Genomic DNA, 16,674 nt, shown 5'->3' on the forward strand with positions numbered 1-16,674 from the left:
AGTCCACATGTTCTAGCTCCAGATATGGTGTCCTTTTCATCCTCTACAGATGGAAAAAAAAATCTGTTTCACAAACACGTCTAAAATAGCTACTTAATCCATTAATTGCACTACACAATCAAGTCCATACCTAGATTTTATTCATTGCTCAGGAAAGAGACAGGACAAAGCATCCAGTCCATTTCAAAATATAACAAGGAAAACACAGGAAGAGGACAGTAATACTCACTGGCTTTAGCCTGAAATTACTTACGTAATATGTAACTACACAATCAAATGACAGGTGGTGTTTTTTCCTTTAAAAACCATACTATAATAAAACCATTTGGCTTTATTATAATATCAGGATGTGATATTCTCAAGTGGGAAGTTCTACATGGACTCAAACTATGTTACTATTCTTCAAAACAGAATGCACCCAATTTTTTTCAAAAACCTCTGTAAAAGCAAAACTTAATTTTGAGTGTAGATTTAACTTTCGGAAACATGCAAAAAAATCACAAGAGAGCTTCCTAACTATTTAGAGGAGATGGACTATTTAAAAGTGGGCAATGGTTGTCATTATTATAGCCATCATTTATTGAGTACATTCTATGTGCTAGGCTCACTACTAAGCCTTTTATATGTATTCTCTCATTCCCCACAACAACCCCATCAGCATGATTAGCCCAGGTTTGCAGATGAGGAAATAAAGTTCAGAGAGGTCAATTATCTTGCCCAAGGTCAAACAGTAGCAAAACTAAGATTCAAACTCAGATCTTCCAGATTCCAAAAAACATAAAGAAGTACAAGCACTGGATGGTAGGTGGACATGCACAATTTCTAATGAACCATCAATCTGAGAATTCTATGAGCCTTCAGTTTATTCAATTTATCTGGTGAATAAATGACATACTGCATTTTATCATATATAAGATATTGCCCTCAAATAATGAGACTACTGTTTTGTGTGTCTCAAAAAAATGACTTTAATAGCCATTCCAAAGAAGAATTACAAAGACTTTTAAGTAGTGACAGTATTATCCATATAATGTGTACTGACTGCTTGGGAAGAAAGGAGTCATCTAGGTGAATAAGTTCTGGTATATTGTTAAAAATTCAAACTAATTGCTTAATAAAAACATCTTTTATTTACAATCTGAACTTTAAGTTCCTGAATCCCTCAAGCCCTCAAGTGCACTCAAAAAAAGCCTTCACATTGATCAACCTACCAAGCACACACTGAAGGCCTACTAGTGTGCACCGCAATAAGACAGACTATGGGGACCATCTTAGAAACTTACTCCATCCACGAGGAGTTAGCAGGTTGCTTCCAACCACGCACACAGTCAGTCATTACTGGGACAATCAAAATCCTCCGGTGCTATGTGGTATAGTTTGTGTGGGCTGCCCTACAAATGGAAGCCTGCTCGTTGGAACAATAATTAGATCAATTAGGACATTTTCCCAAAGCTCCTTTCACTTTCTTGTAAGCACTGCAAGGTTGTGGTTGGTTTTGGCATTGGTGTTGAAATTAGTGAGCTAATTTTCCTCTTACTGAATCCAGAATTCTGCCTGGCTCCCTGCTCCCTCCCCCTTCTCTCCCTTCTTGCCTCTTCCACCCGAAGTGGAAACTGCAGACTCAAACTCCCCTATGGCTCCAGCACCAAGAACTGGGCATGCTCAGAAGGCCAGGCAGGCTTTGGTTGCAACTGACAGCTCCCCGCCCCTGATTTGCCGCTGCCCCCCTTCCCCCACTCCAACAAGAGATACTGAAATGTTTATCTGAAAGATACGAGGCCTCTTTTTCCCGAGAATGACCCCATTTTAATTTCATTTCGCAGGGTCTCTGAGTCTTGCGAAACCCCAGCTGGAGCCCGAGGAAGACCGCATTATTTTTCAGCACCGGGGACAGCGCCGCGCTGCCATTAACGTCCACCCTCCCCCACCTTCTCTCCCCCCCCCCCCCCCCCCCCCCCCCCCCCGCCCCCACCCCCGCACCAGTACAATGCCAAGGTCTCCCAGCAGCCGCAAACGCCGCAGCTGCAATAGCTCCCAGCCGAGGCCGGGCCGGAATGCCGGGCCGGCTGCTACTTACACTGCTCCGCTTTGGTGGACATGGTGCTGTCCAGATGGAAAGGCTTTGCCCCAAAATCTGTGTCGTGTGAGCTCCCTCGCTCCGCCAGCGATGTTGCGAGGAAAAGAGTGCATACCCCCCACCCCCCACCCCCTCGCTTTCCCCCTCCCTTAGGCCCGTGTCGCTACCATTCGGACAAAACGCACATCAAATTGCAGAATTCGGTCCCGGAAGGTTAGGAAATCGCCCCCGGAGAAATGGGTGGGATTTAATAGGCGGCCAAAGGCTTCCTGTCCGTCCCCTCCTGGAGCTGCCCGCGTTGATGTGGGCGGGGAGACCGAAAGGAGAGAGCAGGCTGCGGCTCCTGGTGAAATGGGAAAATGGGCTCGACCGGGGGAGGAGTATTTCCATTCATAAGGCGCACGGAGGGGACGGGTGTTTCCCAGAGAAAAGCCTCTTAAAGCGCCGGAGTCCCCGACCATTTGGATCTCCCATTGGCGTTCTCCGGGCCTGTAAATCCTGCTCCCGGAGCAGCCCCCGGAACCTCAGCGGGGTGACCGGAGAGGGACCCAGGTGCGTCCCACGCTTCGTCTCAACCTCCAGGAGGAAGGAGAGGGAGGCGGATCCGGGGCGGGCTGGAGCGCTGGGGCCGGAGGGCGCGAGGATGCTCCTGAGGACTGCGAGGAAGGAAATGCAGGAGGAACCCTCAGCATGGCTTCCCGGCGCGCTGCGGTTCCTGCCCTCGCCTCCCCTCTGCGATGGGCTCTCCTGCTGATGATTGAGGATGGCAGGTCCCACTGCCAGGGGGCTGTGACAAGACTTTAGAAGTTGGGGCTGGAGGAAGGAGGAGATTTCCACGGACGGTGAAGCTGGAAGGGCCACAGAAAAGGAAGATGAAAGACTGGAGACAGGAAGACCCCAGGTGTGCTCCCTTGCAGCCATCCCAGCTGGACAAGGGCACATTAGGAAGCCCCTCGACTGGAAAACCGAAGCCAGCGGGAAAGGAAGGCAATAGACGAGGGCATTGTGCATATTAATAGGAAGATGCCCAAAGAATCCACTACAGAATGGAGAGACACTTGGAGTCGGGAAGAACCAGATTCAAGAACCATTTTCACCACTTACTCACTCAAGGACCATCTTCTAATCTCCCTACACTTCCGGTTCTTTATCTGTAAAATGGGAACATTAAAACCTGCCCCGTCACCTGAAGAGTTACTGGGCAGATCGAATGGATGCGCAAGTCCTTGTAAACTAAAAGTATGGCACAATCGCCAACTATTATGTCCATTCTTCATTCAAATAGTTTAATTTGTTAAAGCTGAGGGGCAATAGTCACATAAGACCATTATAATGGTCACAGCAGGTTACTTTAGTAAAAGTTACAGGAACAGAACTGTAAGTGTTGACAATGACTTTTAATGCTGATAAATCAATGTTTTTCCACTTCAGAAAATAAAAGATCCTATTCAGGGAAAGAATTTTAAATTCTGTGTAGTATATACAAACTATTCAGGTGAAATCTTGCACAATTAAGAAAAAATTATGAACAAACATCAAGGAGAGATGCTTCCGAGTAGCAAAAAAAAAAAAAAAAAAAAAAATCTACAAACAATAGGGAAACTGCCCATAATGATGCACACATAGTACTCAAGTTTCATGGTATTTGCAAAAATGTTCATAAAGGTTAGTGAATTGGCTCTTTGAATTGCATATGTGACTGGACTCTGTCATCTTGCTGATTGGCAGGTTGGTCTGGCTAATCAGCTATCATTCCATGTCATTGTTCACTCCCAAAACCACATCCCAAAGAGAAGTTCCATTTATTAGTAAAAGATAAATGATTATGTGAAGCATGATGCCAAAGAGTTCGTTTTGAGTAAAAATAAATTGGAATCATTCTGAAGAAAATATGAATATCATGAACATTCCTGAGAAGATGACAAACACTTTGTATGACTAAAAGAAAGCTCAATGGGTTATTCAGAAATTTCTCAGAAGCCTGAGGCTTTGATAAAGAAAACAGTAATTGGAAATTAACACACATGAGAAAAAGGTGTCTTGGATAGTACAGAAACAAACAACAAAGTATGTGCTGGAAAGTTATTATCCCTTCATCTGCTTAACAATCTTTCATTTGTCATCAATTAACCCTCCCATTACTCAGTTAAGAGAGAGTATAATGGTGTTAAGTCATGGACTGAGGAGTTACACAGCCTGGGTTTGAATTCCAGCTTTGCCTCTCATGATCTGTGTAACCTTGTGCAAGCTACTTCTCCATGCCTCAATTGCCTTAGCTGAAAAATGGTCATATCATAGTCACATTAAACATTGTCAGGAATAAATAAGTATACATATGAGAATCTAGAGCAATGACACATATGAGTGATGGCCTCTATTAACATTACTGCTCAAACTCCTCAAATGCACCTAGTCCATTCAGGTTTGTTCTGATGCTTCGGACCCTCCAAAGCCTGATAGCATCCATATAATTGAGACTCTAATCATCAACCTAGGCACTCACAGCTTCAGCCTTCTGCCATGCCCATTAACTCACTAACCTGGGCCATATCCATTACTCAGTTTCTCCATTCCAACATATGGCCTTACTACTTCAATGAACTCCCTCACCTTTCCTTACATCTCCACCTACCTCAATCCTTCCTGCTTAGTTTTCTTCTGTTGCAGAGGTAGTGCCTCTTCTCATTGCCAGATGCAATGCTTTTTTTTTTTTTTAACTAAACCTATGCCTCTAATTATACACATTCTTATTTATTCTAGAATTTGCTATTTTAATTATCTTTCTTTTTCCCAGCATTTTAAGTCTCATCTTTTCAATGGATTTTCCCATCCTACTTGCAAACATGCAAAAATTTTTCATCCTCAAAAAGCTGTGCCTATCATCTTACTGAATAAGTGGCCTCCATTTCTCCATTCCCTCACTACCCTACTTGCTATCAAATTGTGGCTGAAACAGGTTCCTTCAATAGTCACTAATAACTTCCTAATAGTAAATTCCAGTTGCTTTATCTCTTGGTGACTAATGCCAGCATTTGAAATTTCTCCCTGTTTATTTTTGAAATTCCCTCTTACCTTGACTTCTATAACATAATGCTCTTCAAAGTCTTCTCAAACTTTTTGCCCATTCTATTGTTTAACGAAGTACTTCAAACATAGAAATACTTGAAAAATCATGAACACTAATGTTACCACTACCCAGTCTCATCAAATCTTAATATTTTGTCACATTACATTGTTTTACTTTTCAGAAATAAAACATTTTAGAGACATTAGAAGCCCCCACAAAAATTATTCTAAATTTGTGGTTATGTCCTTATATTTTATATTATTTATTTATTTGTTCAGCAACTACTTATTGAGTGCCTATATATGTGAAACACTGCTCTAGGAACTTGTTATAACTAGCAAACAGAGAAGACAAAAAATAATCTCTGCTTCTTAAAATTAATTTTCTAGTGGGAAAGACAAAAAATAAGTAAAACATACAGTATATTAAGTGCTGACAAGTACTAAAAAGAAAAATATTAAACAAAGGGAAGGAGATAGTTTGTATTGAAAGGGTTGAAATTTTAAATAAGATAAAATTTTAGATAGGGTAATTACATACACACCATATATGTCTATTTCCATAAGCAACATATATTATTTTACATGTTTTTTAAATTTTCTATAATTACTACCACACTATACATATATTTTTAAAACTTAACACTTCATGCTCAACATTCCATTTTGGCTTAATTATGTTTATTAAACACTATGCATGAGGAACGCCCCATGCACTTAGTGACTAAAGACTCCAATAGTATAGTCACACCTTGATTGACCCGAAATGCCAAAATACATAGCTAAAAGCAATTACAGCTGCTAGAAAGTGAAGGGAGAACTATGAGAAACAGAGAGCCACAGTAAAGGAGATATCACCTATTTACTTCTGCCAAATATCTAGCTGATCTCTGAACCACACATGTGCAAGCCTGCATGCAAACAACAAAAACCCAACTAGGGATACAAGAACTAAACTGATATTCAATAAACTGATAGTTTATAGTTTATATCCCATTAAGTCAGTTACCTGCTAAAAAAAAAAAAAAAAAAAAAAAAAAGTCAACACTCTTGAGAGGAAAATAACAGAATACAGAGTCTCCACAGCACTAAAATCACAATGTCCAGGATACAATCCAAATTTACATGACACACAAAGAAACAAGGAAATGTGACCCATTGTGAAGAAAAAAGACAATAGAAAATGAACCCAAGATGATCCAGATGTTATCATTAACAAAGATTTTAAATCATGTAAGTCTGCTCAGTGAAGTGAAAAAAAAATGCTTATAATGATTGTAAAGATAAGGATGTCAGTAGAGAAATTGAGACTATATTTTTTGAAAAGCCAATTGGAAATTTTAGAACTCAAAAGTACAATATGTGAAATAAAAAATTCACTAGATGATACTAATGCCAGGGTGTAGAAAATAGATGAAATATCAAGTAAGCTTAAAGATAAATCACTATTAATTATCCAATCTGAAAAACAGATAGAAAAAAATAATAAGAAAAGGAACAGAGCCTGGGGCCTGTGAGACAATAACAAAAAGTATAACATACAATTATACTCACAGAAGAAGAGGATAAAAATACTAATAATATATTAATATATTATTTTAAAATATTTAAGAACAAATATTTAAGGAAATAATGGCTGAAAATTTTCCAAAATTTGGTGACAAAAAAAAATTTACAGATATAAACAGAAGTACAAACCCCCAAACAGGAAAAATATCATGAAAGTCAAGCCTTAAGCACTTCAGATTCAAAATGTTGAAAAACAAAGACAAGGGAAGATATTAGAACCAACCAGAGAAGAACGATACACAATGACACACATTACATACAGGGAACATCAATGCAAATTAACACTGACTTCTAATCAGAAACAATGGATATCAGAAGATAATAAACTAACATCTTCACTATACTAAAAAGAAAAAGAAAACTGTTAATGCAGTGGCATATTTGGCACACACAAAAAAATCCTTCATAATGAAAATAAAATAAAAATATTTTCAGATGGAAGAAAACTAAGAGAATTTGCTACCAGCAGACTTGCACTATACGAAATAGTAATGGAAGTTCTTCAGGCTGAAGGAAAATGATACCAGACGAAAATGCAGACTTTCTCCCTCTACGGATTGTTTTTCACTTTGTTTATGGAGTCTTTAACTGAACAGAAGTTTTAAAATGTAAATGTAGCCAAGTTTAACCTTTTTTTTTTTTTTTTTTTTTTTTGAGACAGAGTTTTACTCTGTTGCCCAGCCTGGAGTGCAGTGGTGTGATCTCGGCTCACTGCAGCTACAATCTTTCCAGGCTCAGGTAGTCCTCCCACCTTAGGCTCCTAAGTAGCTGGGACTACAGGCACAGGCCACCATCCCCAGCTAATTTTTTCTGTGTTTTTTGTAAAGACAGGGTTTTGCCATGTTGCCCAGGCTGGTCTTAAATTCCTGGGCTCAATTGTGAGCTACCATGCCCAACCTACCAATCTTTTTCTTTATAGTTTGTGCTTTCCTATACCCAAGGTTGTAAACAGATTCTTATATTTCATTCTAAAAGTTTTGAAGTTTTACTTTTCACATTTAAGTGTTTGTTTCAACTTAAATTTATGTTTATGTTTATGTGTGAAGTGGGGTCTGCTTCTTCCCCTATGAATAAGTAGCATCTTAACTATTTATTAAACTCCTCCCCAAAAGTTCCTAATTCCATTCCAACTTGGTCATAAGTCAACTTTTTAATGTATATATGAGGCTATTTGCCAGCTTTGTATTCTGGACTACAGGTATGTTTGCACCTGCCTGTTTAACCATACTGTCTTAATAACGATAGCTTTATAATAAGTCTTTATAAGGCAATTCCTCCCAACTGTGCTTATTCTTCAAATTTATCTTGGCTGTATTTCACCTTTTTGCCTACTGCATCCCCATCCAAACATAATCCTGAATTGTAATTCCCAAAATCCCCATGTGTCATGGGACAGACTTAGTGGGAGGTAATTCAGTCATGGGGGCAGTTACCCCCGTGCTACTGTTCTTGTGATAGTGAGTTCTCATAAGATCTGATGGTTTTATAAGGGGCTTTTCCTCCTTTTGCTCAGCACTTCTCCTTCCTGTCATCATGTGATGAAGGACATGTTTGCTTCCCCTTCCACCATGATTGTGAAGTTTCCTGAGGCCTCCCCAGCCATACGGAGCTGTGAGTCGATTAAACCTCTTTCCTTTATAAATTACCCAGTCTCAGGCAGTCCTTTATAAAGCAGCATGAAAATGGACTAATACACCTTCCATGTGAATTTTTTTAGTTCCAATTTTTAATTTTTGAAGATACATAGTAGGTGTATATATTTATGGATTACATGAGATGTTTGGACATAAGCATGCAATGTGTAATAAGCACATCAGATTAAATGGTGTATTCATCACCTCAAGCGTTTATCCTTTGTGTTATAAGCAATCCAATTATATTCTTTGTTATTTTTAAATGTGCAATTAAATTATTTTTTACTATAGTCACTCTACTGAGCTAGCAAATACTAGATCTTATTCATTATTTCTAACTATTTTTTGTATCCATTAACTCTCCCCCATTGCCCCTCCACCCCCACTGTCCTTCCCTGCCTCTGTTAACCATCCTTCTACTCTCTATCTCTATGAGTTCAATTGTTTTAATTTTTAGCTGCCACAAATAAATGAGAACATGTGAAGTTTTTCTTTGTGCCTGGCTATGTCACTTAGCATAATGACTTCTAGTTCCATCCATGTCATTGCAAATGGCAGGATCTCATTCTTTTTCATGGCTGAATAGTACTCTCTTGTGTATATGGACCACATTTTTTGTATCTGTTCATCTGTTTATAGACACTTAGGTTGCTTTCAAGTCTGGCTATTGTGAATAGTGCTGCAATAAACATGAGAGTACAGATATCTCTTCAATGTAATGTTTTCCATTATTTTGGGTATATACCTAGAAGGAGGATTGCTGGATCTTAAGCTCTACTTTTAGGTTTTTGAGGAAACTCCAACTGTCTTCCACAGTGGTTGTACTAATTTACATTTCCACCAAGAGTGCACGGGGGTTCCCTTTTCTCCACATCCTCTCCAGCATTTGTTTTTGCCTGACTTTTGGATAAAAGCCATTTTAACTGGGGTGAGATAATATCTCATTGTAGTTTTGATTTGCATTTATCTGATGATCAGTGATGTAGAGCACTTTTTCATATGCCCGTTTGCCATTTGTATGACATTTTTTGAGAAATGTCTATTTAAATATTTTGCCCACTTTTGAATTGGATTATTAGATTTTTTTCCTATAGAGTTGTTTGAACTCCTTATATATTCCGGTTATTAACCCCTTATCAAATGGGTAGTTTGAAATATTTTCTCTCATGCTGTGGGTTATCTCTTCACTATGATGATTGTTTCTTCTGCTGTGCAGAAGCCTTTTAACTTTATGTAATCCCATTTGTCCATTTTTGCTTCAGTTGCCTGTGCCAGTGGGATATTACTCAAGAAATTTTTGCCAGTTCAGTGTCCTAGAAACTTTCCCCAATGTTTTCTTTTAGTAGTTTCATTGTTTGAAATCTTAAATTTAAGTCTTTAAAACATTTTGATTTGATTTTTGTATATGGTGAGAAATAGGAGTCTAGTTTTATTCTTTCACATGTGGATGTCCAGTTTTTCCAGCACCATTTATTGAAGAGAGTGTTCTTTCCTCAATAAATATTCTTGGTAGTTTTGTCAAAAATGAATTCACTGTACATGTATGGATTTATCTCTAGCTTCTCTATTCTGTTCCATTGTTCTATGTGTCTGTTTCTATGCCAGTACCATGCCATTTTGGTTACTGTAGCTCTGTAGTGTAAGTTAAAGTCAGGTAATGTGATTTTTCCAATTTTGTTCCTTTTGCTTAAGATAGCTTTGGTTATTCTGGGTCTTTTGTGGTTCCATATAAATTTTAGAATTTTTTTTCTATTTTTGTGAAGAATGTCATTGGTGTTTTGATAGGGCTTGAATTGAATCTATAGATTGCTTTAAGTGGTATGCTCATTTTAACAATATTAATTCTTCCAGTTCACGAACATGGAATATCATTGTCTTTTTTTGATATCTTCTTCAATTTCTTACATCAATGTTTTATAGTTTCAGTGTAGAGATTTTTCACTTCTTTGGTTAAGTTAATTCCTAGGTATTTTATCTTATTTGTAACTATTGTAAATGGCATTACGTTCTTGATTTCTTTTTAAGATTGTTTGCTGTTGGCATGTGTTTGTATGTTGATTTTATATCCAGCAACTTTACTGAATTTGCTTATCCATTCATGTTTTTAATGTGAATGACATTGTTTAAATCGAGGTATATTCCTTCTGTAAACTAAAAATACAGTTTCTAAGGCCCCCCCAACCATTTGAATGAACCTCTTCTTTTGGCCAAGGACATTCCAAAGTTAACCTGAAAAACTGGTTCAGAACATGATGGAAAGGGAGGGGTCAGACATGCCTCATTATGCCCTCCTTCCTTTTGGAATTCAGGAACGGTCAACCAGTATTAACATCAACACAGACCTTAAGTCTGATAAGAAACACTTATATTATCTCTGAAGCCAGCTACCTGGAGGCATCATCTGCATGACAACCTTTGGTCTCCACAACCCCTTATCATTATAACCAAGATATTCCTTTCTATTGATTCCAGGTCTTTAGATAATAGCAACTATTTCAACCAATTGCCAATCAGAAAAATTTTAAATCTTCCTACAACCTGGTAGCCTGTGCTTCAAGCTACCCACCTTTCTAGACCAAACCAATGTAAATCTTACAGGTATTTATTGATGTATTATGTCTCCTTAAAAGGTATAAAAGCAGGCCATATCACAACTACCTTGGGCCCATATCATCAGGACCACCTGAGGCTGTGTTGTGTTATGGGTGTGTTCTTAACCTTGGCAAAATAAACTTCCTAAATTGAATGAGACCTGTCTCAGATACTTTCAGGTTCACACTTGTATATCCAGTTTTATCAGAGTTTTTATCATGAAGGGATGTTGAATTTTATCAAATGCTTTTTCAGCATCAATTGAAATGATCATATGGTTTTTATCCCTCATTCTGTTGATATGTCTCACCTGATTGATTTGTGTGTATGTTGAACTATCATTGCATCCCTAGGATAAATCACATTTGGCCATGATAAATAGACTTGATTTTTTTTTAAAGCTATCTCCTACATGAAGGATAGTCTTTTTTCAAGATGTGTTGTTGAATTTGGTTTGCTAGTATTTTGTTAAGGATTTTTGCGTCGAATCATCAGTGATATTGACCCATAGTTTTTTATTTATTTTTATTTTTTTTCTTTCTGATGTTTCTTTGTCTGGTTTGGTATCAGGGTAATATTGGACTCATAGAATGTATTTGGAAGTATTCTCCCTCCTCTACTTTTCCAAAATGCTTGAGGAGGATTGGTATTAGTTCTTTAAATGTCTGGCAGAATTCAGCAGTGAAGCCATCAGGTTCCAGGCTTTTCTTTGCCTGGAGATTTTATTATGGCTTCAATCTCACTACTTGTTTTTGGTCTGTTCAGGTTTTGGATTTATTCATGGTTCAATTTTGGTAGGTTGTATGTGTCTAGGAATTTATCCATTTCTTCTAGTGTTTCCAATTTACTGGCATATATTAATAGTTCTTCATAGTAGCCACTAAATACTCCTTTGAATTTCTGCGGTATAAGTTGTAATATCTCCATTTTCATCTCTGATTTTATTTATTTGAGTCTTCCCTCTTTTTTTCTTAGTCTGGCTACAGATTTGTCAATTTTGTTTATCTTTTCAAAAAGCCAAATTCTCGTTTCATTGATTTTTATATTGTTTTCTTCATATTAAATTCATTTATTTTTGCTTTGATCTTTATTATTTCTTTCTTCTACTAATTTTGGGTTTGGTTTGATCTTGATTTTCTACTTCTTCATGATGTATTATTAGGTTATTTATTTGAAGATTTCTTCTTCTATAATGTAGGCACTTATAGCTGGGAACTTCCATCTTCATACTGCTTTTGCTATATCTCATAAGTTTTGGTATGTTGTGTTGCATTAACTTTTGTTTCAAGAAAATTTTCAATTTCCTTCTTAATACCTTTATTGACCCACTGGTCATTCAGAAGTATATTGTTTAATTTCCACGTGTTTGTATAGTTTCCAAAGTTCCTCTTGTTATTGATTTCTAGTTTTACTCCATTGTGGTCAGAGAAAGTGCTTGATATTATTTCAATTTTTTTGATGTTTTAACACTTGTTTTCTGACCTAATATATGGTCTATCCATGAGAATTATCCATGTGCCAAGGAAAAGAATGTGTATTCTGCAGCTGTTGCATAAAATATCCTGTAAATATCTACTAGGTCTGTTTGTTCTATAGTGCAGATTAAGCCCAGTGTTTCTTTGTTAATTTTCTGTCTGGAAGATCTGTCCAATGCTGAAAGTGGGGTGTTGAAGTCTTCAGCTATTATTGTATTGAGTTCTATGTCTTTCTTTAGCTCTAATAACATTTTCTTCATATATCTGGGTACTCCACTATTGGGTGCATATATATTTACTATATCCCCTTGCTGAATTATCATTATATAGTGATATAGGCCTATATCATTACTGCTATAATTTGCTATATCATTATTGCTATAGGTATATAATATAATATACCTATATTGCTGAATTTATCATTATATAGTGATATAGGCACTATATAATCTATCATTATACAGTGATATAGGCCTATAGTGATATAGGCCCCTTTATCATTACATAGTGGCCGTCTTTGTCTCTTATAGTTTTTGTCTTGAATCTATTTTGTCTGATATAAATATAGCCACTCCTGCTCTTTTTGGTTTCCAGTGGCATGGAATATCGTTTTCCATCCCTTTGTTTTCAGTCGATGTGTGTCTTTAGAGGTAAAGTGTGTTTCTTGTAGGCAACAGATCATTAGGTCTTCTTTATTTATCTGTCCAGCCACTCCATGTGTTTTGATTGGAAAGTCTAGTTAATTTACATTCGATGTTATTATTGATAAGTAAGGACTTAGTCCTACCATTTTGTTATTTGCTTTCTGGTTGTTTTGTGGTCTTTGCTTCCTTCTTTTCTTCGTTCCTATCTTCCTTTTAGGGAAGATAATTTTCTCTGGTGGTATGATTTACTTATTTTAGTTTCTAAGGGATGAATAATAGAGAGTGATTAGGTTATTTTATTTTACTTAGTTAGTTATTTTTAATTTTTTTGTTCTTTTATAAAGACAGGGTCTCACTATGTTGCCCAAGCTGGTCTGGAACTTCTGGCCTCAAGCAATCCTCTTACGTTGGCCTCCTAAAGTGCTAGTATTACAGGGGTGAGCCACCACACCCGGCCATGACAGTATGATTTAATTTCTTGCTTTTAATTTTTTGTGTATCCTTTATATGTTTTTTATTTAAGGTTACCATGAGGCTTACAAATACTATCTTATAACCCATTCTTTTAAGCTGATACCAACTTAACACTGTTTGCATAAGTAAACAAACAAGCAAAAACAAAACTAATAAAACTCTACACCTTAACTTCATCCCCCTGCTTTTTAACTTTTTGTTGTTTCTATCTTATTATACTGCCTGTGTCTTGAAAAGCTGTAGTTATTATTTTGAGTGAGTTCATCATTTAGTCTTTCTAATTAAGAGTGGTTTACGGGCCGGATGTGGTGGTGCTGGCCTGTTAGCCCAGCACTTTGGGAGGCCAAAGCTGGTGGATCACGAGGTCAGGAGTTCAAGACGAGGCTGGCCAAGGTGGTGAAACCCTGACTCTACTAAAAATACAAAAATTAGCTGGGCACGGTGGCAGGTAGCTGTAATCCCAGCTACTCGGGAGGCTGAGGCAGGAGAATTGCTTGAACCTGGGGAGTGGAGGTTGCAGTGAGCCAAGATTGTGCCACTGCACTCCAGCCTGGGTGACAGAGTGAGACTCCATCTCAAAAAAAAAATGAGTGGTTTACACACCACAGTTACAGTGTTATAATACTCTATGTTTTTCTGTGTACTTACTATTAGCAGTGAGTTTTATACCATCAGATGATTTCCTATTGCTCATTAACATCCATTTTTTTCTGATTGAAGTACTCCCGTTAGCATGTTTTGTAGGACAGGTCTGGTATTGATGAAATCCCTCTGCTTTTGTTTGTCTGGGAAGGTATTTCTCCTTCATGTTTGAAGGATATTTTCACTGGATATGCTAGTCTAGGACAAAAGTATTTTTCCTTCAGCCATTTAAATATTTCATGCCACTCTCTCCTGGTCTGTAAGGTAACACTGAATGTTGCAAACATAGAGAAAGATATCAACATCCAAGTACAAGAAGGTTGTAAGACACCAAGAAGATTTAACCCATAAAAGACTGCCTCAAGGCATTTTATAATCAAACTCCCAACAGTCAATATTGGAGCTCTCCATTTTATGTTATTTCTTTATTTTCTCCTGCTGCTTTTAGGAGCTTTTCTTTATCCTTGACCTTTGGCAGTTTGATTATTAAATGCCTTGAGGTAGTCTTCCTTGGGTTAAATCTGCCTGGTGTTCTATAGCCTTCTTAAACTTGGATATAGATATCTTTCCCTTAATTTGGGAAGTTCTCTGTTATTATCCCTTCAACTAAACTCTCTATCCCCATCTCTTTCTCCACCTCCTCTTTAAGGCCAATAATTGTTAGATTTACCCTTTTAAGGCTATTTTCTATATCCTATAGGCATGGTTCATTGTTTTTTATTCTTTTTTCTTTTATCTTCTCCATGTATTTTCAAATAGGCTGCCTTCAAGCTCACTAATTCTTTCTCCTGCTTGATCAATTCTGCTATTAAAAGACTCTGATGCAGTCTTCAGTACGTCAATTGCATTTTTCAACTCCAGAATTTCTGCTTGATTCTTTTTATTTCAATATTTTTGCTACATTTATCTGACAGAATTCTGAATTCCTTGTCTATGTTATCTTCAATTTCTTTGAGTTTCCTCAAAACAGCTATTTTGAATTATCTGTCTGAAAGGCAACATATCTTTGTTTCTCCAGGATTGGTCCCTGGTGACTTATTTAACTCATTTGATAAGGTCATGTTTTTCTGGATGGTCTTGATACTTACAGGTGTTTGTCTGTGTCTGGACATTATAAGAGAGAGGTATTTATCAGTTTCCTGGTCTGGTCTTGTTTGTGTCCATCCTTCTTGGGAAGGCTTTCCAGGTATTCGAGAGGACTTGAGTGCTGTGATATAAGCTGTATCTGTATTAAGGGGCACCCCAGGCCCAGTAATGCTGTGGTTCTCACAGATTCATACATGTACCACCTTGGTTGTCTTAGAAGAGATCTGGAAGAATTCTGTGGATCACAAAGCTGAGACTCTTGTTTTCTTCCCTTACTCTCTGTCAAAAAAATAGAGTCTCTCTTTCTCTGTTCTCAGATGCCTAGGGCTGGAGGTGGAGTGACACAAGCCCCCACTGTGGTCAACACTACCAGGACTGCACTGGGTCAGCACAGCACTGGGCCTCAACCCAAGGCTGACTATAACCACTATCTGGCTATCACCTACGTTCCCTCAAGACCCTGGGGCTCTACAATCAGCAGGCAGGGAAGCCAGCCAGGCCTCTGTTCTTCTCTTCAGGGCAGCAAGTTCCCCCAGGTCCTGAGTGGGTCCAGAGGTGACATCCAGGAGCTAGAGACTAGAGTCAAAAACCTTAGAAGTCTAGCTGGTGTTCTATTGTACTGCAGCTAAGGTGGCACTCAAATCAGAAGACACAGTCCTTTCCACTCGTTTCACCTTTCTACAGGCAGAGGGGCCTCATCCTGTGACCACCACCCCCACAGGCCCCTGGGGAGTACTGTGAAGCTACCACCAATACTCCCTGAAGGCCCAAGAGCTCTTCAGTCAGCTTGTGGTGAATGCTGCCTAGCCTGGGACTCACCCTTCAGGGCAATATGCTCCCCTCTGACTCAGGGTAGGCCCAAAAATGCCATCCAGGAGTCAAGATCTCGAACTGGGGACCCCAAGAGCCTGCTTGGTGCTCTATTCCCCTGTGGCTGAGCTGGTACATATGGAGCAAGATAAAGTCTGTTTTTCTTTTTCCTCCACTTTCCTCAAGCAGAAGGAGTCTCTCCCCATAGCCACCACAGTTAAGAATGTGCTGAGTCTCACCGGAAGCCAGAAAGTCTCAGAGTTTCACCTACGGCCCACAGCGTACCTCCTGGGCATCACTGTTGGTTATTCAAGGATCAAAGGCTCTTTAGTTAGCAGACAATGGGTACTGCCAGGACTGAGTCTTTCCCTTCAAGGCAGCAGGCTCCCTTCTGGCCCAGGGGGTGTCAAGAAATGTAATCCAGGAGCCTAGAAAGGGGGCCTCGTTACTTTGACCATTGCCCTATTCTACTGTGGCTGAGCTGGTATCCAAGATGCAAGACAAAGTCCTCTTTACTCTTCCCTCTCTTCTCCTCATGTGGAAGGAAGGGACCTCTTTTGAAGCCATGAGCTGTGCAGCCTGGGGTTGTGGGAGGGGTGGCACAA

General features: G+C 38.6%; 1 protein-coding gene across 1 annotated transcript in view; it reads right to left on the minus strand.

Annotated features, from left to right (window-relative positions):
* Positions 1 to 2,184, minus strand: part of UNC79 (unc-79 homolog, NALCN channel complex subunit) — a 276,415-nt gene extending 274,231 nt beyond the window's left edge. Inside the window, exon 1 of the mRNA XM_023205526.2 lies at positions 2,078 to 2,184. Within this exon, the coding sequence (XP_023061294.1) occupies positions 2,078 to 2,099 (22 nt within the window). The 5' untranslated portion in view covers positions 2,100 to 2,184. The remainder of the gene's footprint in view (positions 1 to 2,077) is intronic.
* Positions 2,185 to 16,674: the final 14,490 nt, after the last annotated feature.

Source organism: Piliocolobus tephrosceles, chromosome 6 (genome assembly GCF_002776525.5).
Source record: "Piliocolobus tephrosceles isolate RC106 chromosome 6, ASM277652v3, whole genome shotgun sequence".
In the NCBI taxonomy this organism is placed as follows: Eukaryota; Metazoa; Chordata; class Mammalia; order Primates; family Cercopithecidae; genus Piliocolobus; species Piliocolobus tephrosceles.